This window comes from Pavona decussata, unplaced genomic scaffold (genome assembly GCF_977016875.1).
Source record: "Pavona decussata unplaced genomic scaffold, jaPavDecu1.1 SCAFFOLD_223, whole genome shotgun sequence".
In the NCBI taxonomy this organism is placed as follows: domain Eukaryota; kingdom Metazoa; phylum Cnidaria; class Anthozoa; order Scleractinia; family Agariciidae; genus Pavona; species Pavona decussata.
This window is the reverse complement of record NW_028145628.1, coordinates 3322629-3350367: the sequence shown is the minus strand read 5'-3', so window position 1 is coordinate 3350367 and position 27739 is coordinate 3322629. Positions and strand designations below refer to the sequence as shown.

Genomic DNA, 27739 nt, shown 5'->3' with positions numbered 1-27739 from the left:
TAGATATTTACCTCGACTTCGGTGAATAATTTTTAAATTCCTTGGCAATTAAAAGCGAAATATGTAAATTATTATTTTTACTTGTAAATAGATTAATAAAACACACAATGCTGTGCTTTTAGAGAGTAGAACTCTTTTTGTCTTTTCTTTTGTCATATTAATTAGAAGGTCCTATATACCGTGTAGCATGAAAATTTTGCGGGTTCTAATTTTTGCGGATTTTGCGGATTGACCTCGATCCGCAAAAATTAGTTCCCGCAGAAAAAAAAAAAACCCGCAAAATAAAACTCCGCAAAAAATAACTCCCTTCAGTCAAATTAAAAACTTCCGGCTTGTAATAGACTTGTACCACTGGGGCGTTATAAACTGGACTTAAACAAGAACATTAACATGATTTTTCATCGGAAAAGGCAACCAGAGCTTAGATACATAAAGTAGTCTGTATCGCAAACAAAACAATGTATAAAGGACAGAAAATGTCAAGTGTACAACAATTCAGTGCATTAGATCTGCACGAATAGGGTCATCTGCATGAAGGAACATCATTTGCTAGGGTGTTTGCGATGCCAGATTTTTTACATCCATCCTCGATGATTGCCGGTCACTTTTCTGCTACTTGAACAATGAATTGCAAAAATTAGTTCCCACCAGAAATTTCAGTCATCTCGAGCCGTAAAAATTTGTTCCCACAAACCACAAAATGTCGCCGATCCGCAAAATAAAACTCCCCCAAAATTTTCATGCTACACGGTAGTCGAGTCACACATTGGGCTCATTGTGTGACTCAATGTATTGGCGTGTGTAGCTGGCTACTCACGCCAATACACTATTTTAAACAGGGGGTCCTGCAGATTCTTCAAAACTGCAAGTTATTTGAAGACTGGCGCGGCGTTAGCCGTGGTCAAACGTAAAAGCCAACAAAATAAGGTTTTTACTATTTGACAGCTCAAAGAAAAGTTTAAAATTTTTGGTAAACCTTGAAATGTTTTGTAAACAAAACCTATCAAAAACTTATTAAACTTGTCATTTAGTGAATAATACATCATTCTCATTTATTCACCAGGCTTAACATATTCCATCACATTATTTCCATTGCGCATATGCCACAATTGACATTCCAATCCTAGCAGTATGCAGGATGTTTGTCCCATGAACCTAGTTTAATGGCCTTAGCTCTCACAAGTCTCCCGTAGCTTAGTGGTAGAGCATCCGAACTAGTAATCGGTGGTCTTAGGTTCGACTCCTGATAGGAGCACTCGAATTTTTTCCGAGTTTGCCTTTGTCATAAATACTAATTTTAAACATGTACACCATTCGGTTGTCAAAGTAAAAACCTTAACCTGATCTTAAAGTTGCCGTGTATGTTCAGACTTTTTAGTTTAAAAGGTGTCTAATTCGATTTTTTACTTTTGGGATCCTGACCTCTAGCAAACCAGTGAAATATTTGAATATCCAGTTCTACAAGCTTTAATATAAATTCGAGTTGGGGTTAAAAACTGAGAGGCGCTTATCGTAAACTGTAACCTTGACCAACCAATCCCAGAAGCCAATTCGCTAAACTTGTTCCCAGTACTCCTTGCCGCGACGAAAACAGAGGAGTGGTGACCCTCGAGGAACCTTTGCATAAAAATAACACAAGAAAAAGAATCCGTAGTGTCACAGAAATCAAAGACATTGTCATACTGTAAAAGAATCATCTTCCGACCGTCTGACGTGAAGCACACCTAAAAACGTTACTGACAAACAGTCAAGGTGTTCTACGCACGGAGAGTAGCCCGGACAACTGTTGATCGAAATCGTGCTTGTTTGCAGGTCTCTTGACTTGATATGGCGGAGTGTGTAACTCGCGTTGAACTTCATGTGTCTTGTAGAGGACTCCTTGATAAGGATACTACGTCAAAATCAGATCCTATGTGTGCAGTCTACATACAAGATGCAAATGGAAAGTGGATTGAGGTGAGATTCCGGCTTGAAGCGGGTGTTTAAATATAGATTCCCTTCGATTTCGGAACATTTTAGCTGGTGGGTTGAAGGCAGAATTTAATTTAAGTTTATTTATAATATATAAAGCTTATATGTACACAGGCGGCAAGTGAAAGCAAAGTTCGAAAGTTAATATTTTGCTTTCTAGATAGGAGAGTTCGTTGTCAAGATTTAATTAATAAATAACTTAGAATTTTCCCTTTACAACAAGCTGGTCTTAAATAATATAATAAAATATTTTTCTAGTACGTAAACAAGATTTTTTGCGTTCGACGTAGGAAGAACGCTTCCTAATACGGTTTTGAGTCAAGATTTTTTTGTCGTCGATGGGTGATGGGTCTTGGGACGCACATCTGGCATCCCCCGCAGATTTTTTTGCAGGGGTGGATGACATCACAATGTAATGTTGCCAGGCAACAGGGAAACACAAAGTATGAATGACGTCAGACAAAGGGAAGGTTGCTAGGCAGCAACAGGTTGGAATCTTGACAGACGCAGTTTGTTGGAGCAAAATTTGCATACATCGGGAAAGTTTTATGTGCGGTACCGGATCACATTTCAACTGCAATGTTCATCAATATTCACTGGATGGAAATATCTCTGCAGAATCTTTTCCCTTTCTTTCAGAAATTTTTTTGTGAAAGATTGCATTGAAGAGATTACACATTTTGTGGCTGCAGTAATAAAAATAATTTTCTGTGGGAAATAAATTCATCCAACATGACAGCGCTACACACCTGTTGCCTGTGGAACTACGAAAAGGCCATGCTCATCAAAATTGTTGCTATGTTCAGAAACCTTTTAATCTCCTCATTTGATGCTACAATATGAGTAAAGAGGGTTTTTCACCCTCGTTAGTATCAAATGGAAATACAAAAATATCTGAAATATACACACATCAGAAACTGACATCAGGCCCCGGTTATTCAAAGAGCGGATTATTTTATCCAGCGGATAATTCGCTATCCAGCGGATATAATCTATTGGTTGGAGTACATTTTATCCACTGGATAGAGTTATCCGCTCTTTTAATAACTTTGGCCCTGCGATGTCTGTCAAAACTGTATGCAAATTAGCTCGCTTCAGTTCGACATTTTTACGGCTTTATAGTTGCGTAAGTTTCGTGGCATTTTGGTAAAATACCTTTCAAGTAGAAGACCAAAATAGTATGCTGGCCTGTAAGTTTCGTTTTTCTCAAAGATTGAAAGCGTTTTACCAAAAATGATGTGCATTGTTTTAAAGTTCGACAGTGTCACGGAACAGGCGGACCGAAAATACTTTCTATTATTTTTAAGTTCAACAACGTAGCCGCTGAAATTTTAAACTCAGCTTCGTTTATTGCAAATATTTCACCTTGGTAGTTACACATTATGTACAGATATAAAAGGACAGAAGAGCCACTTAAAAAAGTGTCACGCAGCAGGCCATACAATTGCACAATTTAGGGCTGCAGTGGGACAAAGGAAAGTAATTACTACTGTTTTGTTACATTTCTCTCCATTTGTTGAACAATTCCACAGAAATTGGACGAAACTTCTTCCGATCACGCAGTTATTAATTTGAAACGAAAAATTGAAATATTCTGCTATAAGATGCTAGTTTTGGGTAATATACAGAAAAAAAAAACAGAAAAAAAAAACAGCTCAACAAATATTCACATTGAAACGAACATGAAAGTGCACGATTTTTGCCAAATTGGTTCAATTTAAGGTGTCGAACGCACCCTATAATCTTTGATTACTACTAGTTTTTAATCTTATCTTTTATTCCAGCCCTCATTTCTGTCACCTTCGTCATGTAACTTGCCCACACTAAATTAGGTAATAAAAATTAGTTTATTATATTTAATCTCACCAAAAGCAACAAAAACAAACAAACATACAGTGACAGTAGATGATAAAAAAAAATAACGTATTTAATAATAGTATGTACAGAGAACAGAACACCACAGTGGTGCAGCCAATTATGGTGCCTGTACTTGCCGTGTAGCATGAAAATTTTGCGGGTTCTAATTTTCGTGGATTTTGTGGATTGACCTTGATCCACAAAAATTAGCTCACACAGAAAAAAAAACCTGCTGCAAAAAATAATTCCCTTCAGTCAAATTAAACACGTCTCTTGTAATAGACTTGTGCCACTGGGGCATTATAAATTGGCCTTAAACAAGAACATTAACATGATTTTCCATTGGAAAAGGCAACCAGAGCTTAGACACATATGGTAGTCTGTATTGCAAACAAAACAATGTGTAAAGAACAGAAAATGTTAAGTGTACAGCAATTCAGTACATTAGATTGGCACGAATGGGGTCATCTGAAGGAACACCATTTGCTAGGGCGTTTGCGATGCCAGATTTTTTATATCCATTCTCGATGATTGCATGGTTTTTCTGCTACTTGAACAATGAATCGCAAAAATTAATTCCCACCAGAAATTTCAGTCATCTCGATTGGCAAACATTGGTTCCCGCAGACCACAAAATATCGCCAAAATTATCCGCAAAATAAAACTCTCGCAAAATTTTCATGCTCCATGGTATTTCATGTGTGAATTCAGGAAAACTGATGCAAGCACCAAAGCGCATCAGGTTCTAAGGTGGTCTGGGGGCATGCTCCCCTGGCTCCCCTCCCCGATTTTTACTGCTGAAGGTGCCATTTCCTGGGTTTTCAAGTCACACTGACAGAGATTTTCCAAACACTTAAACCTGGGAAATTTTTTTTATTCTAAAATATCTATTTATTGTTTGCTGAAAAATCTAACCATTTTCTGTAAATTGGTGGAAACTGGTCTGGATCCTTGCCTGCTATTGTGGTAACAGCATGGAATTATGGGTGGCTTGTTTGATGCTATGCATCAGATGGATTCATTCATGTTGCCAATGCCAACAAACTTTTTCTATCTCATGGCTGGAAAAACTAGAAAGTCAACAAAAAGATTTGTTCTGCTTCTATGGTGATACAGTGTATATCAAGTTATTCCTTAAGGGAAAGCTACTTGTTCCGCTGGGAGAAGGTTGGATATACGTGTATATCTGGAACAACACTTAATTAGTAGTAGCAGTGTGCTGTGGAGGACTAATTAACATTTTACAATAACTGTCAAAATTCTTACACTCCTAGCTCCTAGCTATCATCTATATAAGAGTACAGACAATAAAAATGGTGTCAGATGTAATGCACGCTTTCTCAACGGAAAATAAGGCCAATTCTGTGGAAAAACAAATTGATGGTACTTTTCTATGGTCTATACTCTTATAGACCAAAATGAGGGCATATTAAATGTTCAAAACTCAAGTGGAACCACAAGTTGGAGGTGATTGATTTCACTACCAAGTTTTGAACATTATTTTTATGATTTCATTTCAATAATTATGGTCTATAACAGTATAGACCATACTAGAAAACTGCCATCGATTTGTTAAATATCAGACAGGGTGGGGTTTTGAGTAGCTCCTGGATAATTTATCAGACACAATGAAAGAAAATTGTACAGCGACTCATGATAACTCTAACCGTCAAGGGAAATTGAAAAAAGTTCGAGTCATCGGGAGTTCAAGTTATCAAGGGTAAAATTATATACAAGATGACCTGAAGGGTAAGAAAAGTTGGTTCGAGTTAATGCACAGCGGGCCCACACAAACTATGTGACCGTTTGTATTTTGAATTTATAGAGGCAATGTATGGGAATATCGAAAATCCTCGTATTATCGTACTAGATTGCGATAGATATTCTCATTTAACATCAAAATAAACGTATTTTTACCTTAAATGTTGTGTGTTGTCGTTCCTGAGGTTGAAGACGGCGATTTTAGCCATTTGAAGGGTACGGCGTTGAACATTCACTCGAGCGTAATAGAAGGATACGTTTATTTTGATGTTAAATGAGAATATCTATCGCAATCTATTACGATAATACGAGGTTTTTCGATATTCCCATACATTGCCTCTATAAATTCAAAATACAAACGGTCACATAGTTTGTGTGGACTCCCTGTGGTTAGCGAAGGTTTGATTTATCAGGAGTCGACTGTATGTGTATTATTTTATTAACAAATGTGTGTTTCTTTTTTTGTAGCATGCAAGGACAGAGAAGATAAAGAATAATCTCAACCCAGATTTTGCCAAAGGAATTACTTTGGATTACTATTTTGAGATGGTTCAGAAACTGAAATTTGCAGTTTATGATGTTGATAATGAGACAAGCACTCTGGGAGATGACGATTTCCTTGGTGACATGGAATGTACACTTGGACAGGTATGGTTGGTGAATATATTATGCTATATTATTCTTTTGAGATAGTTTGTTTCATGGGATATTTAGGATGTATCATTTATCAATTGAATGGCTTGGTTGAAAACTGCTAGCTACTGAACTGTAAGTAGAATTTGGCAACGAAAACAAGATTGCACTGAATTTGTGCTAATATGGCAGACCTACTATGATCAAGAATGCTAACATAATTCCATGTCTAATTTTTGATCTTGAACATTCTAGATGATGTTTTTCTAATTTTTCCTATTTTTTTATAATTGAGTTGCTGGAAGTATTAAAAAACAGGCTAATAAATTTTTAAAATTTTAACCTTATAAGATTGAAATTACTATAAAATATGAAAGTATGATTCTTGCAGGATATATTGTTCAGCCTGTAATACAACTGAAGTTAGAATTTATTTGGAGCAATTTGATTTTAAAGACAAATTTCCACTTTTGACTTGAAAATGACGTTAGTTCAACGTCGAAACATCATCTGTTTTTAATGTTTTCAACTTTCAAAATTTTTTTATCTCGACATATTATAGTTAGATTTCCACTTAGCTAGTTTTTGACCAAGCCCTTCTGTCAAAATGAATTAATTTTTTTGGTTCATTTTGTTTTTCACTGACAGGTAGTTGCAAAGAAATCCTGTGCCCAGACTTTGAAAATAAAAGGTCGACAAGTTGGAACAATTTTTAATGTTTTCAACTTTCAAAATTTTTTTATCTCGACATATTATAGTTAGATTTCCACTTAGCTAGTTTTTGACCAAGCCCTTCTGTCAAAATGAATTAATTTTTTTGGTTCATTTTGTTTTTCACTGACAGGTAGTTGCAAAGAAATCCTATGCCCAGACTTTGAAAATAAAAGGTCGACAAGTTGGAACAATTACAGTGAGTGCAATGATACAGCACAGATAACACAGATAACAGCACCAGTCATTAACCCTTTCAGCCCCAATTGTCGACATATATTTTCTCCTCACTGTCCTCTATATATTTCTTATGTTAGTAGTCGGGAGATTTTGTCTACGGCATTTCATTTTGGGTGATTATTTCCTTTATTCTCCTGTTTTAAAGGTTTCATCAGGCAATGACATTGAGACATTATTAGATGTTGGTTACCACTGTAGCTCAAAGTGTCAACAATGCATGTACATTTGTGCTTGATACATTCTAAAAACAGAGAAGTTTCAGAGGAAAGTTTTATTTTAGTTGTGGCTGTTAATTTGTAAACACCAAATTTATTTGTATTTAGTTGAGTATAGACATACCTACCTGCCTCGACTAGCTTAAGCTATTTGCGGGTAGGTATATAACCAGCTTGTAACTGTCTGTTTTAATAAAGTGTTGTTGGTTGTAGTTGAGCAAGGAAATGTTGATCACTTGTTGTTTCCTTGCAGGTGTATGCAGAGGAATTAAAAGGAGGAAATGAAATAGTTCAGTTGACGTTTAGAGCGACAAACTTGGACAAAAAGGTGCCAGAATTTGCTAGTGTCTTCCCTGATAATTTGCCCATCTGTTGATCATTAGTCAAAATGATCCTGAAAGTGCCTCTTCGTACTTACCTTTGTGGGGTTATGTGAGGGATCTTGTGTCAGTCACAGCTGGTATGTGTAGTTGGGGCAAAAAGATGGCCAACACCCTTTGGACTTCTGTGTTAGTTTATGTCTTGTTCATAACCAAGTTTCCATAATTAGTACGAATGTCTCAGTCTTTGTATCTTAAAAGCCATTTCCGGGGGGGCGGGGGCTCCCATATAAAAGTTACTGGGGTGATCATGGGAAATTTTGAAAAGAACCCCTAAATGGTACGAGAATTCTGATTTGTGGGTGTGGTCTGAAAAAATTTTTAACCATAAGAGGTACCAGTGCAGTTGACTGACATTTTGCTTCCTCTCATACATGTATATTTCTGCTCAATTCCCTAAAATGTTCCACCATGCCTATGATGGAAGTCATTTTTAACTCGTGAATGCGCGTAGCGCAATGAACGAGTTATAGCAATAGCTGACTGTTGACTTGGTCGGTCGGTCGGTCGGTTTTGTCGTTAACTTTCGGGCGTGCGCAGTGAATGAGTTTTAAATTCAATTAGGGGAAAAAACACGCGAACATTTATTGTTCACGGCGCATCAGAAAATTCTTATTCAATATGTAGAGAATAATTTGACGATCGTTCAGTGAAAGAATGGAGATTTATCGTTCAATCTGAGCAAAGTTACAAGTTTTTTTAGTTTTTCAGAAAGTCCGGGGTCGTAAACTCAATTAGTGAAAAAAAAAAAAAAAAACGTGAAAATTTTTTTCACGACGCGTCAGAATTCTCTCATTCATTCTGTAGAGAATAATTTGACAATCATTTTAGTGTAAGAATGGAAATTTTTCGTTGAATCTGAGCAAAGTTATGGGTTTTTTTCGTTTTTTCTACAAAGTGCGGTTTCTTTTAAGAATTAAAAATAATTTAATTTAGAAATAATTTAATTAAAAAATAATTTAATTTGTCAGTTTGCACGCGAAAGCGGAACGTGCCATGTCACGCATCATTGACATCGTAAACAAAATTATGCAAATTTCTGGTGAAATGAACACTTTAAGATCTTGTCAGCTTTCATAGAGGTTTCAAAGGGAAAAAATGTTTCATTTTCGAAATTTACAACTGGTAATTTATGGGAAAGCAAACGGACGCGGTCGATAAATAATTCTTATTTAGCAAGAGCTTGTCATAGTTCATTATTTTTACTTGATGATAACGTGGACTGAACTCCAAAGGAAAAATTTCACGCGTTTATGTCGGGCATGAAATGTAATGCAATACTTTGTTGAACAGATTTCCCTTTGTGAGATCGGCTTGCCCTACAGTAATTTTGTAATTTAAATTCCCAAAAAAACTTCACTTGCCCATCGGGCAAGTGATGGTTAGAATCCACTAGCCCGATCGCAAAATCCAGTAGCCCTGGACTATCGGGGACACGAATTTGCATGACGTAGCTGCACATGGCGTGCTTCTATGAACTTTGAATCAGAAAAAACACGTGATTTTTTTTTAATCGGCGCATCAGAATACAAGAGTACAATAATGGTTATTTTTCGTTACATAATCGGGCAAAGATATAGTTTCTTTTAGCTTTCAAGGAAGTTTCCGTATCCGTCTAAATTTCAATTACTATGTGTCATCTGCATTCACGAGTTGGCTCACAGGAGCCTTTGATAGATTTTAGCACCATAAGGGGTACCAAACCATGAATTTTTAACCGCTAAAAGGTATGACAATCACCCCTGTCACTTTTATGTTGGAGTCCCCAATCCCCCCCCCCCCCCCTTCCCTTCTCTGCAGGGCCATTTCACTGAAGTAAGATACAAGCTGCATTGTGGAACAAAAAAAGACAATACAGTGTTCATGAACTTAACAGCTACTCTCTGATAAATCACTGTTGGAAGTCATACAGAGTCAAAATGTTTATTAATGTTCCATGTTTCTTTTTTGATTACTGTAGGACTTTCTTGGAAAGTCAGATCCCTTCCTCCAAATATCAAAAGTGAAACCTGATGGTGGAACTTTGCTTGTCCATCGAACTGAGGTAAGCGGGATAAGAGCTAAATAATTAAAATTCACAAAGTACATAGCACATTAGGTAATTTATTATCACTTCCCCAAGGGGATTTGCAGAGGTAAAAAATAAATTATACATAAAATTATGTAAAATAAAAATTATCAACAGGTTTTCATTAAGTTTTGAAGTAGGGGGGCATCTATAGGAGAGTAGCTGGGCAGAAAATTATACTTGAAGTGAATTTCTTTATGTTCAGTTTAAAAGTAGGCACTACTGACTCTTGTGTATCCTGGTCATGGTACCTGGGTCCCGCCTTCTAATGAGAAATCTGATCAAATAAAAGTATGCAAATAGAATGTAATACTAACAATACAACAAAAGCATAAAATGAATCTATAAATAATTTAAAGAATCATCGTATCAAGTGGAGTTACAAAATAATAAAATTGCTTTATCCTCAGGCAAGACTTAAGGCAATGTTGCAAAGTTTTAGATCATTTGGTAAGGAATTCCATAGGATGACTTCTCTATGATAACAAAATGTTCTTTGGCTGCTTGTGGTTCTAATTAAGCAAGATATATATGTTGAGCATTTGAGAGTTTCTAAAAAAATTCCCAAAAAATCCCTCCACTTTACAATCTGTAGTGATTTTTGTTTATCCACTGGGGTCTTAATTTTATGTTGACTTCACAGGTTATTAAAAACAATCTCAATCCATCGTGGAAATCATTTAGCATCCCTCTTCACACTCTTTGCAGTGGGGATTATGATGGAACAATAAGGGTAAGGCTACAGTGTACATATATCAATTCATTTTATGATTAAAGTCATATTAAATAAAATAACCAAGGATGCGAAAGAGATCAAACATGTGGGAGCTTGTCCCCAAGACCATTCCCGTCATTTGAACTACCTGATTTCAGAAAAGCAGATACAAACAAACCAGAAACTCCACAGAAAAACTGCTACGCTTCGCCGTGGACGCTCGAACATGCTACTCCTCACAATGCCATGCTCTGTGCATGAACTAGCATCCAAGAACTACTGACCGCCCAATGAATACCAACTTTTCTTTGTTGTTAACTTAGTTAAATTGCATTTAACTGCATTTACGTCAATCGCGACAATGTTTATTCAACCCCTGAGGTCATGACAATTAAGGATATGATCACCCAAGGTGAATTTTCTTGTTATTTTAATAACTTCTCCCCAGTACTTTTAGAAGAAATGTATGGGGACAAGATAGGAGAACTTGTTCTTTGATATTAAGAGTTAAAGGGTTAACGAACTAACCAGCCCATTGATTCAACACATCACATTTAGCTTATTTTTGTAAGATTTTTTCTCCCTCACTGTTTTAAATTTCAATTTAATTCCAATTTTAAACAACTGCCTTTTTGTATAAATTTGAATGCGCGGCACCTGCTAATACACCCCTTTATAATTTGTTGCGTTTTCTGACGTCACTAGATTGGCTGTTATGACTGGGATGAAGATGACAATAATGATATGATTGGTTGTGTGGATGTTACTCTGCGACAAATGATTGACACTAAAGAGTCCGGGGTATGTACTCGTTTCATTACTGATTAAGTTTTTCTCTCGTTGTTTTTGTTTAATTAACCAGATTGATTGCTATGATTATGACGATGATGGATCACATGACTATATTGGGGGAACCAACACTACTCTGCGGCAATTGTTAGAGACAAAACAGTCTGGGGTAAGCTGACTGTCTTTAACCCTTTAAAGGGGCAGTGTCACGTATTTTTTGTGTCACTTTGAATAGACAAAAACCATATTTGAATCGATGGAATTGTCAAAATAATGGTTCAGTTTTGTAAACAATAACCCTACTACTGCACAGAAACTACTATTTAATTAATAATGTTTGGCTGTGGATGGGTGTCTAGAAAACTCAGACCTAGAAAACTCAGACCTCAGACCTCAGACCTAGAAAACTCAGACCCCCCAATTCTGGAAAACTCAGACCTACAAAACTCAGACCCCCTTCAAACTAGAAATCTCAGAAGAAAAAGAGGTTGGAAATTGGAATACATTTTCATTGCGGTGAAATATTATACGCTATATCTGTACAGTGTCTGCCTTTTATTATTTTACAACTAATTGCAAGATAACGGGAAAGATAACAATAATGTTTCCTGTTTCGTCTCATGACACGAATTTGCTCTTTATGAGAATGAATCGACTGATTGGCATTTGTAAATTTCTAAAATAATAAAATATTTTATATTTAAAAGAATCACGGCTCGTGTCAAATTGTCTACATTGACAATCGCCTCACTTGACAAGAAAACTCGGACCCCCCAATTCTGGAAAACTCAGACCTAGAAAACTCAGACCCCCCAATTCTGGAAAACTCAGACCCCCTTCAAAACTCAGAAAAATAAATAAACGTAAAGAGAGAATAAAGCAAAAACAGAAACATGAAACCACTAAACCGCGCCAAAACGTCATGTGCTGTTCACGTCGCGTGACTGTCACACAACGCCGCTCAAGCCACAGCCGACATGACAGTGTAAAATGATTTTTTAACACAATATGTCGATTACAAACACTTACCATCGATTTTTTTGTTAGCACCAACCTGAGACAATTTTAGTCCTTGAGATATTTAGGGGTATCATGATTTGGATTTTGCTTTCTTCTCTCTTCGAATAAAAAGCCAATTTCGTGTCAGAGACGACAGGAATGGAGTGTTGTTATCTTTCCCGTTATTTTGCAATAATAAAAGGCAGACACTGTATAGCGTATAAAAAAATGAATTCCATTTTCCAACCACGTTTTTTTCTTTTTCCGAGTTTTGTTGTTTGAAGGGAGTCTGAGTTTTCCAGAATTGGGGGGTCTGAGTTTTCTAGGTCTGAGTTTTCCAGAATTGGGGGGTCTGAGTTTTCTTGTCAAGTGAGGCGATTGTCACTGTAGACAATTTGACACGAGCCGTGATTTTTTAAGTATAAAATATTTTATTATTTTAGAAATTTACAAATGCCAATCAGTCGATTTATTCTCATAAAGAGCAAATTTGTGTCATGAGACGAAACAGGGAACATTGTTGTTATCTTTCTCGTTATCTTGCAATTAGTTGTAAAATAATAAAAGGCAGACACTGTACCGATATAGCGTATAATATTTCACAGTAATGAAAATGTATTCCAATTTCCAACCTTTTTTTCTTCTGAGATTTCTACATGTGGTTTGAAGGGGGTCTGAGTTTTGTAGGTCTGAGTTTTCCAGAATTGGGGGGTCTGAGTTTTCTAGGTCTGAGGTCTGAGGTCTGAGTTTTCTAGGGCTGAGTTTTCTAGACACCCGGCTGTGGATGGCTTGGATGGAAATGGATTGCAACTTGAAAAAATTTGCCAGTTTTTTAAAGTTCCTCCTATGAATTGTAGAGAAGTTGCTAACATTTTATAATTTGTTCTTTCTCAGAGAAATCCCTTAATATTTTCTTCCTGGTGCTGTAATAGCAATTTCACATAAGAAAAAAGGTTCTTTGTCAAAAGTTTTGACCAAAATACAGCAAAAGTGCCATGACAGTGCCCCTTTAATTGAGCTTTAACAGAAATCATCAAATTTCTGATTGTGATATCAATGCTTATTTAACCCCTTAGGTTATGAGAATTTAGGATATGATCACCCAAGGTGAATTTTCTTGATATTTTAATACCTTCTCTCCAGTACTTTTATAAGAAAAGTAGGGGAACAAGATAGGAGAATTTGTTCTTTGATATTTGGGGTTTACTGAAAGGGTTAAGCTTTAATCCCTATAGTGACTAGGATCTGATTTCTTCTTTCAACATGACTCGGGTAACTGCCTCTGTTCAAATTGTGAATCTTCATTTAGTTTCCTATCTCTGTTATCCTCCAGTCCAGCCTCTCCATTCTCCACTTACGTACTACAATACCATAAGATTATTACTTGTAGCTTGACTTGTTGTGGCCTACTGCAGCTCAGATTATTTTTAATGGTTGAATGATCTTTGATTATTTTCAGAAAGGGCTTGACTTGGTGAATCCTAAGAAGAAACAAAAGAAAAAAGGATATGTGAATTCAGGAGTCCTGTACATCAGTCAATGCAATGTAACTATGCAATTGAAACCTGCTTTCAAGTTTGTTCAACTATATTATTTTTTAGATGATTTTGCCACCTCTACAGGCTGGAAAGTGTGGCTCCCTTCTCCAAACTCTGACCCTATTTCAGACCAAAATATGTAATTTTCTGGTATCCTTGCTTCTAAAATTCAAGCCCATTTGGAGACCTGATCTCTAGAATCCCGGGGGAGGGGGGGGGAGGACTCTCATATGGAAGGGGCGGGGATGTTCGTCGTCTCGCTTAGGGGTATAAATTTCGGATTTTGGTCTCACTTAGGGTTCTCTGCGAAAAACGTCATTATATTTAGCGGTGAAGGTCTCATTTAGGGTTGTACGTGAAGAAATGTAAAAATATATATTTGTCTGTGTTTTAAAATTGTCTCTTTTAGGGGTCAAAAAAAAGCTTGGGCCATGCCCAGATTGGTCTCCTTTAGGGGTTAAATTCAAAATTTCCGACAAGCATCCCCGCCCCTTTGATATGAGAGTCCCCCCCACCTTCCCCAGGCTAGAATCCATACCTGTTTTGAGACTTTCAGACCAAAATGGTAAAAATCTTTACCCTATTTTAGGCCAAAACAGCTCCAAAAACCATACCTTTTGGTGAGCTGTTATAGTAATATTACAGCTTATATTAAGGGGAGTACCTCCCTTACCCCTTCCCACCTTGTCAGTGTCCTCAGAAATGTATTCTCCAATCATCTTTTTTCCTGTCCTTTCTTCAATAAATGTGTTGTTTGTAATTGTATATTACCTGTTACATTGCTCCTTAGATTACCAAAGTGCACACATTTTTGGACTACATAATGGGTGGATGCCAAATTAACTTCACGGTAAGATACCAAACTTTGCGGTTCTGCTTATTTTTTTTTTTGTTTGTTGATTAATGGGAGATGACATGATAACATCACCTCCATACTAAAATTCTTTGTTTGCTACCAGTGGATCAGTGAATTGTTTAAAAATTGATTGTTTACTTGTAAGGTTCTCTGTGCTCTTAATGGCCTAGTCCCTTCTTACTTAAACGATGTTCTCGCTATTTATACCCCAGTTCATAATCATCTTCACACAAGCTGTCAGTTGTTTCCCTCTCTGCACTCAAGACTTACAGAGGCAGGCTGTTTTGTGTCTGTGCAGCCAAACTCTGGATATATTCCCTACCAGCTCATATTTTAGGAACAATCCTTCTGTTGCAAATTTTAAAATTTACTTAAAAAAGGGAAGTATCACAGAGATTTTGACCTTTTGTGGTTAAAATGGTGTGACAACACGTTCACTTAATTACAATTGAAAATAATTCTAGAACATCAAGAAAAAGAAATCAATCGAATTCTTGAAAGGAACAACTCATGACCTGTTCTAGTGCATTTTGGAAACGAAAACAGAAGAACTTGAAAACAGTTCGTCTAACTTTTTTCAACAAATTTGAGCAATACTTTTAGGTTTCTGTTGATTAAAAAAAACGTTTTGGCATTTTTGATGTAGCTCCAAATTTCTGTGATACTTCCCCCTTAAAACATTTCCTTTGATAAGAAACTTTTAGACTGAGTAAATCTCAATCAGGTTTTGATTGTTTTGTGGTAAAATACAGGTTGGTATAGACTTCACAGCATCAAATGGCGATCCAAATCATCCTCAGTCACTGCATTATATGAATCCTTATGAACCTAATGAGTACGTCAGGGCGCTGGTGGCTGTTGGAGAAGTCTGCCAGGATTATGACTCGTAAGAAACACTGTTTGAATCAATTTTGTATGAGGATTACATATGGCCTTTTCCCACTGAAAGATGTAAAAAAAATACAGACTAATATCAAATAATTGTCATTGTTATTCAGTGTAACATGTGCTAGATCTCCATCATTACCTTACCTTACCTAAAGGAAACCTCCACTCGTAAAATAAATTAGCATTAAATTGTTGAAAAAAAAAAAATCTTAATTCAAATTGCATTGGAAAACATGGAAATAATATTTCTCTGTCAGACAAAACATCATTTGATTTTCTCCTTTTTTGCTTTTATTTTAAATTTCCCGGGCGCTGGCATCTTGGATTTCATGACATAATACGATTGGTCTATTGTTGAACACACAAAAGAACTTCTGCTTACTGACAATAGTGGCAACTGTATGACGTCATAAAATCCAAAATGGCGGCGCCTGGGAAATTTAAAATCGAAAATAGGCGACAATCATATCTTATTCTAATTTTTAGCACACTTGAATGTCACTTCTACTTTTTAAACTAAAATTTAGACACTGTTTCCGACAATTTACGTTCAATTTGTTGTAGGAGTGGAGGTTCCCTTTAAGTTCCCTTTAAGGGGGTTAGTTTAAAACTCTGGGAACTGCAGTGCTGTATTGGTGGGGAGTAGAAACGAATGTTTGGTTTAATCAACAGAGTTGATAACTAAAGGGAAATTGGCCACCGTAAGAGAGATTCGAGTGCTGACGTTTTGAGCGTTAGCACTTCGTTGGAGTGAATCAAGAGATTGTGGGTTGTAGGTGTACCTTAAGAACGGTTTGCTGTAAGGACCGACTAAGCGTATACAAAATAGAAAAAACCGATTTCCCCAAACTTTGCCAGAATAAAGGGCTTAGTGAACTACTTCTAAAAATATAAGTTTCGTTTTGTTTAGAGCTTTATTTATTTTAGGGGAATTTTTTTTAAATTTACCCATGGAGGCGGGCTAAAATCACGCCGAAGTAGGCACTTTTGTAGAAGCTCCCTTTTATACAAGGAGCCTTTTCTAGAAAAGATTAACCCAACAGAAGGAACAATTTTATTTTCGTAGATGACTAGCGGCGTTAAAGTTAAACAAAACGTAAACATGAATTTTTGACCAATTTTTTAAGTTGCGCCTTTTTACCGGTGATTATAACAACCTAATTTTGGCTAAATTCAAGGACAAAAAAAGCATTTTGGTACATCGCTTTGCCCTACGAAACTACACTCCGGGAAAACATAATCATTTCAACTAAACATTGATCGAATAAAAAATTGGGGTAAATTAAACAGCGAGTTCTCAGAGCGTTTTCAAAACATGTCACTTCAGCAATTAAGAGCGACCTTTGACCTTTTATATCGAGGGGAAATATAAACGAGAGCTCATAAACCTTGACTTTTCTTCGCCGAAAGACGCTTATTTTTACTCTGCTGGCACATTTTGAGTAAAGGAAAACTACACATTTGAATTTGAAGTTATGTACTAGCTATGAAAGATAATTTGAAAAGTAAAATTAGCAATTCAATTCGACTTTGCGTAGGCGGTTCCGATTTATTTACCACGAAATTGCGATTTTAAAGTCTGTTTACAACACAAATACGGCATCCACTACAAGGTAAACCTCATTCTACTGAATGATTAATAAATCCTTCTTACCTTAGAGATCTTTTCTTGACTAAAAAAAGACATAGCCTGCATTCGAATTCATTGCAAAATTATTAAGCCGCCCGATCGCTAAACGATTAACCAAATAAAGCCACAGGAATCCCACTGTATAAAATTGTACAATACCGGGACCGCACAGCTCTTTTTATTTATTTAACAGTGATTCGTTTTGCACTGTACTGTTCATTAATAATGAACTACCTTTATATGACAAACGTTGCGACTTGTCAGATCTCCGTGACTTTTAGGAAACTGCGACAAAAATGGGAATGATATAGGCTAATTCCACATTGTGGCTGTACCCATTTTTTCTTTCTTGTGATCTTACCACTTGCTGTCAATCCAACGAAGTCTTAAGTGAAAAAAGATACAGAAATAGAAATAAATTCCTTGCATCACAAACAAGTAATAATTATAATAAAACAATAAACTTCAACCAAAACTATAGATAGGGATACGGCGACTGTCTCGGGTGAGTAGTAATATGAGGTGCTACAACCTTGGGTGGAATCCGTCTGTAGACGCCCCAAAAAAGCCGTTAGCATGTATAGATGATATTCCCTTCTCCCCTGACACTGACGTCCCATGCCATGCCCATCTAATGGGAGCGGCACAGATCCTCTTATTTGAACGCCATCTGATACCAAGTGTGTCCCGATGTCTCGGTCAAATAGTGAGCTCAAGGTGACTTTCGCTTTTCTCAAAAATGCCTTTGACGGTAAAACAGTCAATTACTACAGGTACTTTACCTTGCTTTTTACCTTGGAAATTTTAACATATAGAAAAATGGAATGCATTAATATTTTATTCACCACCGCCCACATTTGTTGCCCCCCCCCCCACCCCCCCGCCTCCGCCCCCGACCTGAATGAATTGATAAATTCAATTTCTCTTGTCACATACATTCGGTTCCTTGAAGGCCTGCAAATCTAATAAGTCACGTTCTCTTCTTGTGAAACAAACAAGGCTATCATGCTCGTCCGTACATCTTTTGTGGTTTTAGGCAAAAAATCCTTCTTCACGGACTTAAGTATTGATGATCAGGGAAACTTTTCGCTTTGCATATTTATAGAGCAACAAGAAAGCTTTTTGCCTTTACGTTTGCCGTAGCTTAGTTGTTTCGTGACTTTTAAACAAGTTTTAATTAAATTAAATTATTTTAAGCGTTTCGTAAACGCATCGAAAACATCGCAATGTTTACTAACGTTTGCGGCCTTTGACCTCTGTTAAGTTCGCTACAGAAGGGTTTTGGTTTAAAAATTACTCCTTAGAAGATGTTCAAGCTTTAAAGATAAACGAAAACTTACTGATCCGTGACGATTCTTGATATAAAAAACGTAAATCATTTAACCACGTTAGCTGAGTTAGAGGTTAATTGTAACCTTCAACGTTAAAAAAGAAGGAAAAGAAAAGAAAAAAACTCTCTTTGTTTTGAGAGTAAATATTTTTAAATTAATTTATGTTGGGCATTCATAAACACAGTACACACCACTAAAACATACCTGCCCGTGCCGAAAACAACTTTGCTTCAGTCTTACATAGCGTCTCGAGTGTTGCAATAACGCAGATGCCCTTGCGTGGATTTGGTACACTTTGCAAGGATTAAGCTTTTCACATTGGCTAATTTGTTCACACTTGAACCACATGTTCCCCCTACAATCTACCCATATTCACACACAGCCATATATAAGCACCACTGACTCCGGTGGTCGTAGCCAACCACGAAAAAATCCACTGTACACTCAGCAAGTACAACGTGCAACGAACAAAAGAAGTTAGCTTTCGGGACACGGCGTTCTTTTCAATTTACGTGATCTTTAAGTAATTAAGATATTACATCTTAGTGTCCGAAAAGAAAAAAAGGTGTTTTGAATTGACGTGTCATAGTAATACCGAACTTGATGTAAGTACACATCTCAGTACGAAATGTACTCCTGGCAGTCCTGTGGTTTCGTTAACTTGTTCTTTGGCTTGAGGCGTTCCGCGATCTCGGTCAATACACTTTTGCAATGAACACGGACCGTGTTTTTTAGGCAGGAAAAGATCTCTAAGGTAAGAAGGATTTATTAATCATTCAGTAGAATGAGGTTTATCTTGTAGTTGATGCCGTATTTGTATTGTAAACAGGCTTTAAAATCGCAATTTCGTAGTAAACAAATCGGAACCGCCTACGCAAAGTCGAATTGAATTGCTAATTTTACTTTTCAAATTATCTTTCATAGCTAGTACATAACTTCAAATTCAAATGTGTAGTTTTCCTTTACTCAAAATGTGCCAGCAGAGTAAAAATAAGCGTCTTCCGGCGAAGAAAAGTCAAGGTTTATGAGCTCTCGTTTATATTTCCCCTCGATATAAAAGGTCAAAGGTCGCTCTTAATTGCTGAAGTGACATGTTTTGAAAACGCTCTGAGAACTCGCTGTTTAATTTACCCCAATTTTTTATTCGATCAATGTTTAGTTGAAATGATTATGTTTTCCCGGAGTGTAGTTTCGTAGGACAAAGCGATGTACCAAAATGCTTTTTTTGTCCTTGAATTTAGCCAAAATTAGGTTGTTATAATCACCGGTAAAAAGGCGCAACTTAAAAAATCGGTCAAAAATTCATGTTTACGTTTTATTTAACTTTAACGCCGCTAGTCATCTAAGAAAATAAAATTGTTCCTTCTGTTGGGTTAATCTTTTCTAGAAAAGGCTCCTTGTATAAAAGGGAGCTTCTACAAAAGTGCCTACTTCGGCGTGATTTTAGCCCGCCTCCATGGGTAAAATCTTAAAAAAATTCCCCTAAAATAAATAAAGCTCTAAACAAAATGAAACTTATATTTTTAGAGGTAGTTCACTAAGCCCTTTATTCTGGCAAAGTTTGGGGAAATCGGTTTTTTCTATTTTGTATACGCTTAGTCGGTCCTTACAGCAAACCGTTCTTAAGTGTACCATACATGGAAGATATGCTCATATTTTAGGATTGTAGAAGTGCTTACTAACCCTTCAGCAGCTCACAAGATAAGTTTTAGCAATTATAACGGACAGCAACACAGCAAAGTCCTGTCCATTAGGTTCCTTTTAGGATTTCATTGACAGATTCTAAATGTAGAACATCTGAGCACAGTGCATACAGCACCACAGGATTAAGTACTGCTCGTTATTGCATCATCGTCATCATCGTCATTATCATCATCATCATCATTATCTTCATCATCATCGTCATCATCATCGTTGTCGTCATTCACTATCATCATCATCATCATCATCACTATGCAGTTCTTAAATATAGCACACGACAGTGTGGCGTATGGGATGCATCAACATTTGACTACCAAACAGACTAACAAACCTAAACGTAAATTGTAAACAACATTATCAAAACAGTGAGGGAAAAATAAAGTTGGATTAACACAGAGAAGAACAAAATGCATTTTAAAAATATGCCTTTGATTGAGTTAAAAAATGCTTACAATATCTAATATTAAGGGGAACTAAAATGATTATCAGAAGCTCACGAAGTATATTGTTTTCTTTTCCTTTTTTCAGTGATAAGTATTTTCCAGCTTTAGGATTTGGTGCAAGAATCCCTCCAGAAATGCACGTTTCACATGAGTTTCCTTTGAATTTTAATGCCACCAATCCATACTGTAATGGTAAGCCAGATTCGGCTTCTACCTACTTATCAAATAATAATTTTTAAAACGACGAAAGGAAGTCCCGTTTTGCCAGCACAATTAATTCATTAATAATTCAAGGTAACGACAGCCTAATGATGGAAATTTGTTCTTACAAGCTTCTTGACACTTATCCTCAAGATGAATGCAGATTATAATGGATTTTAGAAGATTCCTCACTCAGAAAAAATATTGTGTTACACGATAATCGAAAACAACAATCGCCGCGCGCAAGGCCTTTTGAATGAAGGTGGGCCTTAAATATACTGATGCGAGCCCGTCACTTAACTTTTTTTTGTAGTGATTCTTTGAGAGATTTTGATCAATCTGACTGCAAAACGACACATCTATTCATCTTTTTGTACAGGACACGTGAAACGTTTATGCCATTGTGAAGGGCTATGTTAGGACTGGTCGTGAATCTGTAAGGCTTGGTTTTAGAGTCATGTTTAAACGTTGATCGTCAGTTGAATCGAAAACCTTGTTCAGTTTTGTCGTCAAGGAACCCACGCTTGAAACGGCTTAAACATTTGTAGTCTGTGAGAGAATCTGTTTATTCTTGCTTTGTAAATGCAATGCATTACAGTCAAGTCATAGAAGTGGAATACATAAAATGCATATATTTGAACTGCGGGTGAAAGAATAAATAAGTGAATGACCAGTTCAGTTATGTACGCAACTTAAGTAGTTGCAAAAAGAAATCTTTCGTAACTAATCAAACGTGGATAGAATAGATAGATTGGATAGATAGTTGATTAATCAAAAACCTTGCAGCCACAGGCTGAATTACTTCTGATTTACAATGAAAGATATACGAATGAATCACAATACCAAGCTAAAACATACTATAAATCAAGAATTAAAATATAAAGGGACAAAATATATAATTAAAGGAGACAATATTACATCATTGCTTTATGGACATAGTGTAGGTAAAACAATTGCGAGTATGGATGGTGTGGAGGCGCCGTGTAGTAAAAGAGTGCTGACTCCTTAAATTGACTTGGCACTCATTCTTGGAAGGCAGTAAGCTATACAGCTTGTGCGAGGGATTAGACAGGATGGAATTAAAAAATTAAAGAGCTTAACGTAACTGCGATGGTCGTTCACTTATTCAGTAAAGTCATAGTCATAATTCTCTTGTACAGGGATCGCAGAGATCGTTGCTGCATATCAGAACTGTATTCGTCAAGTGCAGCTCTATGGTCCAACAAATGTTGCACCAATCGTTAATCACGTGAGCAGATTTGCTGAGCAAGCGAGCAAGGATCCCACAGCGTCGGTATGTATATGGTCTGTAAACCCTTGATCCCTAGTATCAGCATCCATATTCTCCCTTGTGTTTCCTGTATAATCTCATGGTGATAGTTGGGAGAATGTGTTAAGGGATCTCATTAGAGGCCAGGACCTGAGTACTGGCACCAATTTACTCTGAACATGGTACCTGTCTTTGAAACAGTATTCTCAAACTCATTAATAATTCATGCAGTCAAAAGCCAATAAATGACCTCCATTTCGGTCAGGTGGATGAATCTTGATACCCCAATGAAACACCAGATGAAACACCACCAGGTTTTCATCTGAGATGAAACATGTTTTTCATCTGAGATCAAACATTTGCATTTTAATGAGATTAATTTCTTATTGTTTCATTTGAGAAGACATGTCAAAAACTCGGGCTTCGTGCTTTATCACGGGTTCCAAATACCTCGAAACAGATGAAAGCACTCGGCCTGCGGCCTCGTGCTTTCATCTGTTTCTCAGTATTTGGAACCCGTGATAAAGCACTCGCCCTCGTTTTTGACATATTACATGAAAACCCTGCTGTATCGAGTAATGAAAGTGTAAGGAATTGTAAGGAGAAATGAGATGCTTGTCAATATTGGGCTTTAAGGGTGAAACCTTACAACGTAGGGAAGTGGTCACAACAACTATACTCGAACAGGACCCATCCCCCTTCTTCAAACTCAAATCCCTCTATCCTGCAGTAAACCATGACAATGAGATTCAATCTTAAAATTTTGTCGGTAATGTTCATGAGATAGGGAGTGTCTTCGATAACCCCCCTACTCCAGACAAGGTGAGTCCTTTTCGAACAAACTTGTTATGACCAGTGCCCTTATCACATGTACTCCAGTTTTGTCCCAGATAACAGAGAGATCTAGGATTACGTTTACCCCAAACGGCAGAAATGACCACTGACCATGTTTATCCTATATTTGCCGCTCGCTGTTTTCGGTTTCTCAGTAAAATACAGTAGTCTTGCGTTAGCATCAAAATCCAGAATTATTATGCACTATTTTCATCTATGTGCTCATTTTTACAGTCAATCCAGGTCACGCGTGAACAGTATTTCCAAGAATGAAATGAACATTCGAATTTCTCTTTGTAATGTCCGACGTGTGAATGGAATGTTGGACATTTCGCCGGAAATGTTCCGAAAAAGACGCATTAACTGAAAAAAAGGTTCAAAATACTTGGGAAACAATGGTTATTCTTGAAATATTCAATTTTGCAATGTAAAGAAAAATTCATAGCTTTATACCGTCAATAAACTAGGGAAATTTATACGGGAAATCTGAAATCTCGTTGGCGATTTTCGAAACTGACATGTAAATTTCAAAACTCCGTTCAAATTTCAAAAATATCGTTCACGCGTGACCTGGGTTGACTGTAAAAGAAAACAAAAACGCGAATCTCGCGTTTGCCGTTTGCTGTAAACGCCATCCTAAATCTCTGAAATGTGTAGGCGAAGGATTTGATGTGTATTCTTGTGAAGGTTTAAGTGAGCTCAAAGTAAGATAAAAACCTAATCACCTGGGAAATTGTGAACCGTCTCACGGCTATATTTTGTTGTTGTTGTCTTAACAGCAATACTATGTGCTGCTTCTCTTGACTGATGGTGTGCTGACAGACATGGAGGATACTAAAGCTGCGATCATCAAAGCCTCTCGTCTGCCCATGTCGGTCATCATTGTGGGTGTTGGTCCGGCTGATTTCAAAGACATGAATGAACTGGACGCTGATGAAGGAAGGTGAGAGATGCAACAATAGCTTGAATTGAGGTTGTGACTCAACATCCAACTCTACATTCAACACTTTTAGGGGAGCAGGGATGGCGCAGTGGTGAGAGCACTTGCCTCTTACCGATGTGGCTCGAGTTCGATTCCCGGACTCAGCGTCATGTGTGGGTTGAGTTTGTTGTTGGTTCTTATCCTTGCTCTGAGAGGTTTTTCTCTGGATACTCCAGTATTCCTCTCTCCTCAAAAACCAACATTTCCAAATTGCAATTCGATCTGGAGTGTCCCCATACTGTAAAGCGCATTTGATCGTCCTATCCCTCATCTGCCTCGCCCACCCCTCTCCTTGTCTTGACTTTCCCCACCCCTGTGTTTTCGCCCAACCCCGCTATTCTCCTGTAGCACCTCACTCACTTCTGATCGTTTTACAACGCAGTGCGCAAAATTGTGACCACTTTTATTCAGCTATATTTTCAGATATGTATCACGACATCCCCACAATGTATTTTCTTACAGTCGATCATTCAATGGTTTTCAATCGGAATTCAAGAACAGCAGCAAAAAATACCCTTACTCAAATCCTCGCGTGAATTCTGATTAAGTAGTAGATAAATAAATAAACAAACAAACAAACAAGTAAATAAATAAATAAATAAATAAATAAATAAATAAATAGATAAATAAGTAAATTTAATGTCAAGTGCCTGCTCAGTCACCCGAGCCAGAGGCTCATGATAAAGTGCTTGACAATAATCCAGATCAAATTGGAATTTAGAAATGTTGGTTTTCGAGGAGAGGGGAAAACCGGAGTACCCGAAGAAAAAGCTCTCGGAGCAAGGACGAGAACCAACAACAAACTCAACCCACACGAGATCATACGAAATATGTGAAATACTTTAAAGTGGTCACAACCGCTTTTTATGCTGTAAACCCAAAGTAACCACTCCTTCTGTCTTCATTTCAACAGATTACGTTGTGGCCATCATTATGCCGAACGAGATATAGTCCAGTTTGTGCCTTACAGAGATTTTAAAACGGTGAGTACAATGCGCGTTTGTTTTACAGCGGTTTGCAAGATTATGCGACATTTTGAACCATGAAAAGGGTGGAGCAGTCAGTCTGGAGAATTTACAATAAACCTCTGCTAACTGTTCAAGAACGCTAAGTTTTTGAGTTACCGAAGTTGTAGTCAAAGTTTAACACAGCTGAACTCGAATAAAAGAGTTTGTAAACGTTGAACTGTGGTACAAATCACTGATCTATACTTGCTAGCAACATTATCTTTAGAGATTGTTGTTGTTGTTTTTTGTACCTTAGTTAACGATCTCTTCAGTCCCCCGAAACATGTCGGGGAAGCTAGTTTGGTTTTACACAGCGTACCTCTAATGTGGTACTTCATTGCGCTTTTTTCACAGCAACCTCCAGCATTGCTCGCCAAACACGTGTTAGCAGAAATACCCAAACAAGTGCAAGAGTACTTCAGCAAGCGTGGCCTCGCTCCCATGGCACCAAAAGGACCAGCCCCTCCCTCCTTGGGAGCTCTTTGATGATGCACGCCATTTCATGACGGTTCCACGGCAGTAGACGGGACTTGCTTCATTCGTAGACATTAAATATATTTTTCATGCAATTACATTTAGGCTTTAACATAACGTGACGTGAATAATAACATAACTAGCATACAAAGCAAGCGGTTCCGTGGAGTTTTCTGCTTTCCGTATTTTGGATGCACGTGAAATTGAGGCGAGATCGTCAAAAAAGGGAGGGGGAGGGGAGGAGAGAGGAAGGAAATTCCTCTCCCCTCCCCCTCCTCCCTTTTTTCGCTCTCGACCGAATTTCTGTGTGGTCAAGCAGCGAAAAACGCACAAACGGAACCGCTTGCAAGCTATAACATAACGTAACGTAACATACCATACCATCACATAACAGAAAAGGTAGAAATTTACACTGAAAATATAAAATGCGATAAGATGTTACACATAAACTTCACAACTATTATGCACCGATTTCTGAAAGGCATAAATTTATCTGGGTGGGCTTTTTCAACTCCTGAGAACTGTTTAGAGATACAAGATGTTAGGAATTTTGTAAATTATCATTCAAATCTCACAGGAGTAATAAGGAATAAACGATGTTGTAGGTTAAACAAAACTCAATGTTGTGATCAGGCTTAATCGGGCGTTAAAGTTAGAAGCGGCATTCAGAGCGGTTTTCCAGATGAGTGTCATGAAACCAAATGAATTACTCAGACGTAAATACTGAAAGGAACCAGTCAAAATTTGAAGCAAATACATGTAACCGAAGATTGGTTTTCGCTAAACTGTGTAGACATCCCAGTTTATTATCGGCTTTCGACGTCACTATTTTCGACTGTCGCTTTTAAATTTTGCTACCGTTGTCCAGCTGGTGACAAAATGGCAAATTTAAATAGTATTCTCTTGAAAAGCTTGACAGTTGATGCGTTAACTGTTTGTCCAGAAAAGTGTAAAATAGAGCGGTTTTGTGGCCAATTACAAGAAATAGCGCAGTGAGCCAATCAGAGCTCGAGGTAAATACACGTAACCGGCGCCAAGCGCGGGAAAACGCGAGAGCGTTTCTCATTGGCGCCTTGCTTACACCAAAACACTAAACCGCTCTATATAGTCTTCAAGCGCACGTTGGATATGAGATGATAGATTGCGCGCCGAGTTGGCTATAATCATCTCATATCCAACAAGCGCGAGTGGAATAATTGTTTTATTAAAAAACAATCAAGAAATATTGCTAGATCGTGCTGATTTTCGCTTTGCAAGAACAACCAGAAGATAATTATTGGTCGCTAAGCCAGTCAAATCCCTGGAATTGCATTAGACAATGACCCAGCTTTTTGATAAATATTGTCATTTGGCAATTGTTGTTTGCACACCCTCCGAGCTTCACGGTGGAAAAAATAATATGGTAGTTATAATATGGCATATTCAGTCACAATAATGCATTTGGAACAGATCAGCTAGCTTACATTTTTTCGTAATATAGTAATTTTGAGGTGGTGGTTTTATCAATGAAGGTAGATATATTTTGTAGGTGCACAACTATATATTTTAGCGACGTAATGAAATTCGTGAATAAAATTGAGTATTAAATATCCATTCATTTGTAGCAGGAATTCATGATATTTAGTTTTATTGTTCAAGAACGGCTTTTATTGTTAAAATCGGTTGAAAAGGGAAAAGAAACGAAAAGAGGAAGCTCTGACTCTGAATCCCATAAAGTGAAAAGTGGCCTTCCAATTATTCAATACCCATGCCCCCCCCCCCCCCCCGCCCCCATCCCCAATAAAAATGGGAAGACCTGATAACAACAATGGGATTTTGCACGACGTTATTGCCGTGCATGTTTGCAGCCGAGCTCTTTCCCGCGGACACTGGGAACGAGATAAGTTGAAATATGCGGATGACGTCGGCTAAGAAAGCGACATTAAGCGCGCGCGACGCTGGAGTATTTGCAGGAACGTTCTTGTAAATGAGCTTTTTTCTTTCGCCACATCAGATTCAGCTCACGATCTGAGAAACTCGCGAACGCGCAAATTTCTTATGGCAAAAATTTTCCATATAGCGGTTTTCCAATGATTCGTAAAATTTAACCTAAAGTAATTACTCCGACCAATCAAAACTGACGTAGACAGCGCATACACGTAGCAAATACACGTATCAGACGCCAAAGCGCGGGAAAACACGCGTGAGCAAAGTACGATTGGTTTTGGTTTTACTTCTCATTGGTTGAGAGGGCGGCGCGAGTTTG

At 37.4% G+C, this 27739-nt stretch overlaps 1 protein-coding gene across 2 annotated transcripts; it reads left to right on the top strand.

The window, feature by feature from the left end:
- Positions 1–1581: 1581 nt before the first annotated feature.
- Positions 1582–27091, top strand: LOC146459211 (copine-3-like). 2 transcript variants are annotated; one of them, XM_085089986.1, is made up of 15 exons: positions 1582–1956; positions 6058–6237; positions 7067–7132; positions 7642–7716; positions 9729–9812; positions 10480–10569; positions 11414–11509; positions 13799–13885; positions 14668–14727; positions 15486–15619; positions 20812–20918; positions 22088–22221; positions 23811–23974; positions 24927–24996; positions 25375–27091. In XM_085089986.1, the coding sequence occupies exons 1-15, from the start codon at positions 1828–1830 to the stop codon at positions 25504–25506; spliced, it is 1608 nt and encodes a 535-aa protein (XP_084946112.1). In that variant the 5' UTR covers positions 1582–1827; the 3' UTR covers positions 25507–27091. The 2 variants fall into 2 exon arrangements, with proteins under 2 accessions (XP_084946112.1, XP_084946111.1); XM_085089985.1 differs by lacking the exon at positions 11414–11509 and adding an exon at positions 11257–11352.
- The last annotated feature ends 648 nt before the right edge of the window (positions 27092–27739 follow it).

Coding starts and splice junctions, on each gene's coding strand:
- LOC146459211 (XM_085089986.1), top strand. CDS start 1,828: ATGGCGGAGTGTGTAACTCGCGTTGAACTTCATGTGTCTTGTAGAGGA. Junction 9,813..10,479: donor TGCTTGTCCATCGAACTGAG/GTAAGCGGGATA, acceptor TTGACTTCACAG/GTTATTAAAAACAATCTCAA. Junction 22,222..23,810: donor GCAAGGATCCCACAGCGTCG/GTATGTATATGG, acceptor TTGTCTTAACAG/CAATACTATGTGCTGCTTCT.